The sequence below is a fragment of the Hemiscyllium ocellatum genome, chromosome 28 (assembly GCF_020745735.1).
Source record: "Hemiscyllium ocellatum isolate sHemOce1 chromosome 28, sHemOce1.pat.X.cur, whole genome shotgun sequence".
NCBI classification, from domain to species: domain Eukaryota; kingdom Metazoa; phylum Chordata; class Chondrichthyes; order Orectolobiformes; family Hemiscylliidae; genus Hemiscyllium; species Hemiscyllium ocellatum.
In genome coordinates, this window is record NC_083428.1 from 30,466,847 (window position 1) to 30,476,149 (window position 9,303).

The 9,303-nt window shown below is 39.5% G+C and overlaps 1 protein-coding gene and 1 long non-coding RNA gene across 2 annotated transcripts in view; one reads left to right on the forward strand and one right to left on the reverse strand.

Annotated features, from left to right (window-relative positions):
- Positions 1-838, reverse strand: part of lmnb2 (lamin B2) — a 33,483-nt gene extending 32,645 nt beyond the window's left edge. The window contains exon 1 of the mRNA XM_060846080.1: positions 368-838. Within this exon, the coding sequence (XP_060702063.1) occupies positions 368-717 (350 nt within the window). The 5' untranslated portion in view covers positions 718-838. The remainder of the gene's footprint in view (positions 1-367) is intronic.
- LOC132828892 (uncharacterized) lies at positions 830-6,576 on the forward strand. Its single transcript, XR_009646173.1, has 3 exons — positions 830-1,280; positions 4,841-4,989; positions 6,505-6,576. It is a non-coding gene; the product is annotated as an uncharacterized LOC132828892 (long non-coding RNA).
- Positions 6,577-9,303: the final 2,727 nt, after the last annotated feature.

The window sequence follows — 9,303 nt, forward strand, 5'->3', positions numbered from 1 at the left end:
AACGTTTTACATGGACAGGACTGCTTAGAACGGAAAGCGCAATTTCAACTACAAACTGGTAAGATATTAGTAATTTTAAAATGTAAACATTACTACCAAAAAAAAGTAAATAGTCGGGTGAAACGGGGCAATGATGGTTTAGTACATCAAATATGCACACACGAAAATCAAAGGTTTTACAGATACATTGACTCAATTATCTCCCTCCAAAAAGAGGCGTTGAATAGATTGACAACTGAAACTTAACAACCAACATGGAAAAAGGGCACGTGTGAAAACGCAGCTTCACAATCAATATAAACAAACAATTTATGAACAAATCAGTCAGGTTTATATTAAAACGTGGGTATAACATATACTACTTTACTTTTTACTGAGTTCGTCCAGCTCCGTTTTACTCTTGCCCAGTTCGATCTGCAGCTTCGCCTTTTCCCTCGCTGTTTCGTCTAGCAACCGTCGAGTGTCGGCCAGCTCCGTCTCATACATGGCCTTGATGCCGGTCAGCTCACGGGTCGTCACCTCTTCTTTTTCGGAGATCTTAAATTGCAGAACGCTATTTTCGCACTCCAAGGAACGCACCTTGTCGATGTAAACGGCAAGGCGGTCATTGAGATTCTTCAACTCTTCTTTTTCCTGGATTCGAGTAATTCGAGTCGGACTCAGAGGCGTTTGGGCCCCACTGGCCCGGGTGTGTTTCTGGGCCGGTGTAGTTGACATGGTTAAAATTCCTTGCTAACTACCTACTCAATAAAAATTTAGGCTCGTACCGATCCGCAAAAACCTGTGCTTCCAAATCCCTTTTATTCAATGAACTAGAAAATGGCGCCCTTATCATGCGGCGCTCCGCCAGGGGAGTGGACGACGGAAGGAAGTAGATACCACGCAGACCGGGAATTGTAGTCCGATAAAAGCCCACCCTTTTGACTGTTTCTCAGGACATTAACAACCAGCCTCAAGTAGCGATGTCCGGTTTCCTGCTTTATCTACACCGATGAACACTCTCTGATAATTTGGTTTACATTCTGGGACCGAGGATTGAAGCCAAGTGGACTACAAATCCCAGCGTGCTTGTACACGGAGCCCAGAACCGGAGTTGCAGCTCGCCTCCAGCACTGATTGGCTCTTGTGCAGGCGGTTAATTGTCAATCATCTGTGCAGCGCTCACCCCACGGCTGCCCGCGCCCTAACGGAAAGCGCGGTTTTCAAATTTTGGCGCGCCTCGACAAACCGCAACGGATTGAAGGAATTGTCTCGGGATTAATGTGCAGTTTGAGAGGGAGGTGAGGTCATTATCTGATCAAACAAGTATTTTTTTGTAAGGGAAAAATTAAATATTAAAAATCGCCAGCTTTAAAGTACTGGTTGTTGGTAATTCCCCCTTTTAAATAAAAATTATGAAGTAATCCCCGTTGCTAATCAGTCCCTTTTTCATATAATGCAAAAGGTGAAATCGAAGTTTTAAAATTTTCTTCTACACGGAATAAATTCAATTCGCCACCGATTAGTTACTTTCAGCTCATTCTGAACTCCGGAACTAGAGATCATAGGTTGAGGGTGGAGAAGGGAAGGATTTAAAATGTTCCGAAGGGGTAACTTTTTCACTCACAGGGTGGTGGGTGTATGGAATGCACTGCCGGAGGAAGTGGTGGGAGCTGGTACAATTACAACATTTAAAAGGCATCTGGATGGGTATCTGAATAGGGAAGGGTTTGGAGGCTTATGGGCCAAGTGCTGGCCAACGGGACTAGATTAATTTAGGATATCTGTTCTTTTTAACCGAGTTCCCCCTCCCTTACCTAATCTTTCTGGAACACCTTTGTTGTTCAGAGAGCTGCTGTACACAAGATTGACAGAATGACTTCCTACAAATAACAATTCTGTGATTATTTCTTCCTAACCTCCCATCTCTTAGTTTGTCCACACCAGAAAAAAAAAGTTGTCTATCACCTCTGGCTTATTAGACGAAGCCTGCAAAGGGAATAACATTTTAAATTTGATATTTGTGGCAAATTAGATTTACAAACTACATCAATCTTCCTTTAACTCTCTCTATAGTCAGCATCTAAATGATGTCTTTAGTCATACAGTTTAACTGTTGGTCGGGCTATGATCATGACATAATCACAAAAATAGCAAATATACATTAAATCAAATCTCATTGTTTTGATTTGTCCATTTTTTTTAGATTAGATTAGACTTACAGTGTGGAAACAGGCCCTTCGGCCCAACAAGTCCACACCGACCCACCAAAGCGAAACCCACCCATACCCCTACATTTACCCCTTACCTAACACTACGGGCAATTTAGCATGGCCAATTCACCTGACCCGCACATCTTTGGACTGTGGGAGGAAACCGGAGCACCCGGAGGAAACCCACGCAGACACGGGGAGAATGTGCAAACTCCACACAGTCAGTCGCCTGAGGCGGGAATTGAACCCGGGTCTCAGGCGCTGCGAGGCAGCAGTGCTAACCACTGTGCCACCGTGCCGCCCACGATGCCCTTTGTCATGTAGGTGCAATCTCCAATATGTATGATAAGTTACAACTGGTTATCAATAACACAATCTATTTGAGCTGGTGCCACTAATTTTCTCAACCACTGAAATCCATTTTTCCATTTTTTAAAATTTGACTTTTTAAAATTGGAACATTTGACTGCAATAACTTTTCAGGAGATCAAAATAATTGTTCCTTGATGTCATTTCACTTGAAATTAGTTAAATTCACTTATGTAATTCTAGCATATTGCATTAGTGATAGCACTATTCGAATTGAAATTAATCTTGTTAAATTGAACATGTCCTATAGAAAAAGCACAAAAATGGTAAACTAGAGGAACACAGATCGGTTCTACTGATTATTGTTTTTTCTTGCAACTTTGAATGATTATGAATCACCTGTGCAATGACAGACAAAAGGGAAATAAAACCAGAGAATGCTAGAATTACTTGGTGGGAGTGGAATTCCCATATGAAAAGTCACTGACCATGTACTAACACTGTTTATTCATGGATGCTGCCAGGCCATTTGAGTATTATCTGCTTTTATTTCAGATGTCAAACACCTAGTATTTTGCTTTTGAATTAAGTAAATGAAAAATACCCTGCTGAACTTCTCAAAAAAACAGATATTTTGCAGTCACTAAAACCTCAAACTATGGCCTGGAGTTGTAAAAAGCAAAATATTACAGCTGCTCAAACTGAAATAAAAATACATTACAACCTCAATTTAAAATCTCATCGTAAATATGGTACTGTCTGAGGTACCATACACTTGCATCACTGCTACACTGGAATGAGCACTCAAGTCTTGGAGTGTAGTTATAAAATCTTGAAATTGTACCTTTGTCAATACTTATTACGTGGCCCAATCTTCATACTTAATCCCAATTCCCTGGTGTGAACCAAATGACTGACCAAGCAGTGGAAAATAAAAAGATAATTTATACATGCTAGTAACTGCAAGTTATTTTAGTTTTGTTGTTTTATTTTAAACTATCACTTTAATTTGTATTTGTGAAGCTCTTAAAAGTGTGCTTGTTGTGTCAAGTTTTGTATCACAGTGTCCACAGTGCTGGGACAACTCACTTTATTAAAATCAAACCAGATCAGAAGTGAGGATGCAACCAATAAGTCATTGGATTCCTAAGAATTTAATTACTGAAAAAGTTGGACCAAAACAGAAAGCGACAGAGCAGAAACCACACGTTAACAATGAGTTTTTCTTCCTCCCCACAAACTAGTAATCAACAGCTCCTTATCAACCACTAGGGAACTTTGATTTTGAAGTTTTTTAAAAATGAAATCTGTGCACAGTTCTGACAAGTTTTTTTGTCGAGATTTATAATTTAACTTTTGAGAATTTTAGTCTATTTGTGATTTTCTAAAGACTCACTTGCCTACTTGTACTGTAATTTACTGGGGTGAATGCATTATTGTTCAGTCTTCACTACAAAAAAAAGTATACTGCAAAGGAACAGGTCCTTCAGCCCACCCGACTGCACCTACACATAATACCTTTCTAACTTAATACCTTTTATTTCTCTGCTGTTTGTATCCCCTGCTTATTCATGTATGTGTCAAGTTGCCTCTTAAACGTTGCTGTTGTATCAGCCTTATCTGGCAGTGCATTCCAGTCACTTACCTCATTCTGTGTAAAAACAAACTTCCACTGATATCACCTTTTACCTAAAACCTATGTTCCCTAGTAATTGACATTAGAACCCTGCCAAAATGACTGACTACCCATTTCTCCCATAATGTTGTCGATTTCTATCAGGTCGCCTCTCATCCTTTGACGTTCAAGTTATAAATTGTTTTGTGGAAATAGTTACAATGTGCTGGAACGAACACGATGTTGCAGTTTGTATGCGTTGACCCCGTATCTTTAAAATGCATTATTCACAAACTGTCAAGAATTGGGTGCTCCGCGTACGTAACTTATTTTTGAGATACAGCACAGAATAAGGAATCAAGCATCAGCTTCAATTTTGTTCTGCATTCGTCCTTTGTATTATCCATTTAATGTGATCCAGTATAAGCGACGAACCTAGCTAAAATCAGAACAACAAAGTGGGTGCATGTTTAGGAGTCACAATTTCATTACAACTTTCTTCGTACCCAAGTTAGTTCCAGAAAAGCTTGGAAGGAGTTGTCCAAATATCTAGTGATCAATTCAGATGTCTTCTGGAGAAACTATAATGGGTGGAAACAACAGTTGGAAAAGAGGAGGGAAATCGCCGTTTGGCCTGGTTCAATTCAATATTGACGAGATTTTAAAAAGGAGTGTGACAGGGATAGGGGGAAAATATTATGAAAATTTAAAAATGCTTCTATAGCTCCAGCATGATAACAGAATCTTTCCGTCTGTAACCTACCGTGTACCGTTGATGTTCAAACATTGCACACGCCCTGAAACCGCAAGCGTCAACACCTTCAGATTAGGAAGACTGGAAAAATTGAGGAGCAATTTTTTAAAAAGGTGAAGGTAATATATCTCACGATATAGTATATTTCCTTTTAAATTGGAATGTTATTTACTCTATTTGCTGAAACAATGCTTAGTTTTATTATATCAGGAGTCCCTTTTTTTAAAAAAAGTGAGCTTGTCGCATTCGAAATCATTGTTGGAAACTTATCCTAAAAAGGGAATGTTTGCAAAGAAGTTCACCCATTTTGTTTTGAATATAAAGTACATCTGTGGCCCTCTGGTGGTCAGTATAGTTAATATTTTGTCAATTTCATGTGGTTTGGCACTGACTAGTAATGAACATCCTAAAATAAAAATTTGTGAACATAAAAATCTTTTACTTGTGGTTTCTAGCTTTGGAGGAACTTCTTGTGGCAAAAAACCAAAAGTTTGCTGTAGATATAAAATATTCTTTTATCAATCCTTACCTTTCTCCATTTGTTACTGACAGTTGCTGATGTATATTTTTAATTGTTAACCCTCTGGTATTTCTGCTAAACAGATGTGCTAATTGTCTTGGGGTCAAGGCCTAGCAATATCCTGTTTTCACTGATGCATTTTCAAAACTAGCCACTTCATAGTCACGTAGTACAGAAGTGGACCTTTGGCCTATCAAGTCTTTTCCAACCAATCTACATTAATTCCACTTTCCAAAACTTGGCCTATAGACTTGAATGTTACGACATTTCAAGTGCTCATTCAGAAACTTGTTAACTTTGCAAGGTTTCTCAACTCTACTACCCTCCCAGGCAGTGCATTCCAGATTCCAACCACCCTTTACATGAAAATAAATTCCTCAAATCCCCTCTATACCTTCCACTTTTCACCTTAAAATTATGCTCCCTTCTTATTGACCCCTCAACTAAGGTGAATAGCTGCTTTCTATCTATCCTGTTTATGCACCTCAATTAAGTTTCCCCACCCTGTTCCAAAAAATGTCAATCCAAATTGTCTTCAAAGCAAAACACTAACCAGCCAGCATCCTGGTGAATATCCTCTGCACATCTCCCAGTGCAATCGCCTCCTTCCTACAGTGTGATGACCAGAACTGCATCCAGTACTTCAGCTGTGAGCTAACCAAAGTTTTGTATGGCTCCAGCATAACCTCCCTGCTCATATAGTTTATGTCATTTTATCAACTGTCTATATCTTCCTATAATCTAGGATCTTATTTCTCATGAGTAACCACCAATCTTTGTCATCTGAAAACTTACTTATCATTCCCCGCGCACTCTCATCTACATCATTTGTATATCATGAACAATAAGGATCCAGCACTGATTCCTGTGGTATGTCATTGGACCATTGTGATGACCAGGAGAAAGACCTAGGAGTACTTTTTACTGCCAATCCATACTCTGCTCCCTGCCCTCCTAGCCCAGACAAATGATAGGACTTTGATGTTAGTTCAGTGGTTCTCAAACATTTTTGTCTGAGCACCTATGAACATGGATCACCTATCCCATCTGCTTTTGTTTGCCATTTCAATAAAACTCAGCAAAATTAATGGGAAGTATATTGTTATTTTGATAGGATTTCCAAGAGGTGATACCTGGCTCTAAGCTGAAGAGCTTCAGTCTCTAATTGGATTCTACATGCAGCAGTTCATCTTCGTTTTCAGCACATAACGATTTGAAAATCCAGTCTTGCATTTATATGTTGTAAAGTAATATAAATCTTGCTCATAAAACAATATTGTTGGTCAAGCTTATGCCATGCATGGAGGAGCTGACCTGTTGTGTGACATCATGTGAGTGATAGAGAGGAGGCTTTTGGTCTGTTCTCTTGTATAAACTTGGCCATGGTGTTGTAGTTCAGTGGCTAACATTTTGGGTCAGCATGTTGAGAACTACTGGCCTAACGTAGCACAATATTTCCAACCTCTGCTCTTTTCATCTTGATACCTTTGCATATTAGGCCATCAGAAGAGTCACATCAATGGTAATACAGCAGTCACATGTTCTAAAATAAGGAAAGATTAATTGCCTGCTAATGTCTAGTTACATCACTTAGTAATATCTACATTATAACAACGACTACATTTCAACAACTAGTGAACTGCTTGTAAAGTAGTCTGGGTTATGCCATTCTTAATATCATGATTTAAAAGCTGTTCTATACCAAGTAGTTTCAGGGCTCAAGTAGAATGACTTTTTCTGACAGCCTGGATGAAAGTCAGACTTGAGGAGTGGAAAAGTACTGGTACAAACATGTACAGTGACATCCATAGCACATCAATATTTGAATGCAAGTTGAGGCTGAGCACCTTGGCAACACAGATTGTGGTATCTTTAGGCAAAGAAAATGGTTATTGCAAAGTAAGATCAGTTAATTCTATTACGAACTAGAAAGGGGAAAATAATGTTTGTAAAACTATTTATAAACTTACAGCTCAATGAAAAGTATTTAACTAGTTTCTATGTTAAATAATGGGAAAATGCAAATTTCTACATTTGCAGATGTTATGAAACTTTGAAATATAGTAAACAATGAGGAAGAGAGCAACAAATTTCCAAAGAACATGGACTGGTGAAATGACATTTGGCATAAAAGGCAACACAAATGAAACAGTACAAGTTTAAAGGTGAGATGTAAGAAATACAGACTCAATAATAATTTCAGCGTTGAAAACAGAACTGTTAAGAAAAAGCTGGTGCAGCATAATCTTTCCTCTTTCTAGAAAAGCACAAACAACTCCTAAAATAGAGAAAAGGTCACAAAAACCATGCACCTGGTATTGATGTCACTACATTTTGGAAAAGTTGTCAGGAGTCTTCTTGCACTTACATGCCCCTTTATGTTTACAATTACAATGCCATTACAATACTGAGATCGTCAAAAATCACACAACACTGGGTTGTAGTCAAAATTAGAGTGGTGCTGGAAAAGCACAGCAGGTCAAGCTGCATCCGAGGAGCAAGAAAAGCAACATTTTGGGCAAAAGCCCTTCATCCTGAGTTATAGTCCAACAGGTTTATATGCAACCACAAGCCCCGCTCCTTCCTCAGGCAGAGAGAGCAACACATTTTGTGCCACTGCCTTTTGTCCTTTGATATCAGTGAATCACTGTCAAGATGTCATGGGTTGTATATTTTTCCTTTCTACTTGGCTAATCTGTCAGTTTTAAAATCATTGACTTTGGTTCATTATTATCTATCTTTGACTTCTGAACCCAAAATCTCACAGAAGTTGAGATGAAAAAAGACCCAAGATTCGGTGGACATATCTATTTGAAGTTGGCTGAGCACTGAGAATCATAGAATCCCTTACAGTGTGGAAGCAGGCCATTCAACCCATCGAGTCCACACTGAACCTCTGAAGAGCATCCCATCCAGACCTATCCCTGTAACTCTGCGTTTTCCATGGCTAACCCACCCAACCTGCACATTGTGGACACTATGGGCAATTTAGCATGGCCTAACCCGCACATCTCTGTGCTGTGGGAGGACACCAGAGCATCCAGAGGAAATCCACACAGACAGGGTAGGATGTGCAAAGTTCACACAAATAGTTGCCCGAGGGTGGAATTGAATTCTGGTCCCTGGTGCGGTGAGGCACTGTGTTGCCCAAAGGTGTTTTTAGAAATGTGATCCGTGACTTTATAAGTAGAATTTTTCAAAAAGCAATCATGTTATGCTGAAATTTTATAAAACACTGGTTAGTCCAACTTAGCTGCTGTATTAGACTCAATTCCAGCTACCACATTGATGTTCATATAAACATAGGCATTAGGAGCATGAGTAGGCCATTTCGTCTCTAGAGCTGCTTCTCCATTCAATAAGATCACAAGTAATCTGATTTTGGCCTCATCTCTACTTTCCTATCTATTGTCTACATTATAGAATACTTACAGTGAGGAAAGAAGCCATTCAGCCCATCAAGTCTGCATGACCCTCTGAACAGCATCCTTCTCAGACCATGCCTCAAACCGTATCCCCATAACCTGCATTTACCATGACTAACCCACTTAGTCTGCACATCCTTGGACACTACAGGGCAATTTAGTAAGGACAATCCATTTAATGTGCACAAAATACATACCGTCATAGAGATGTACAAGAATGGAAACAGACCCTTTGGTCCAACTCATCCATGCTGACCAGACATCTTAAATTAATCTAGTCCCATTTGTCAGCACTTGGCCCATATCCCTCTAAACCCTTCATATTCATGTACCCATCCAGATGTCCTTTAAAAGTTGTAACTGTACCAGCCTCCACCACTTCACTGGCAGCTCATTCCATACACGCACCACCCTCTGCGTGAAAAAGTTGCCGCTTACATTCCTTTTAAATCTTTCCCCTCTCAGCCTAAAGCTATGCCCTCTAGTTC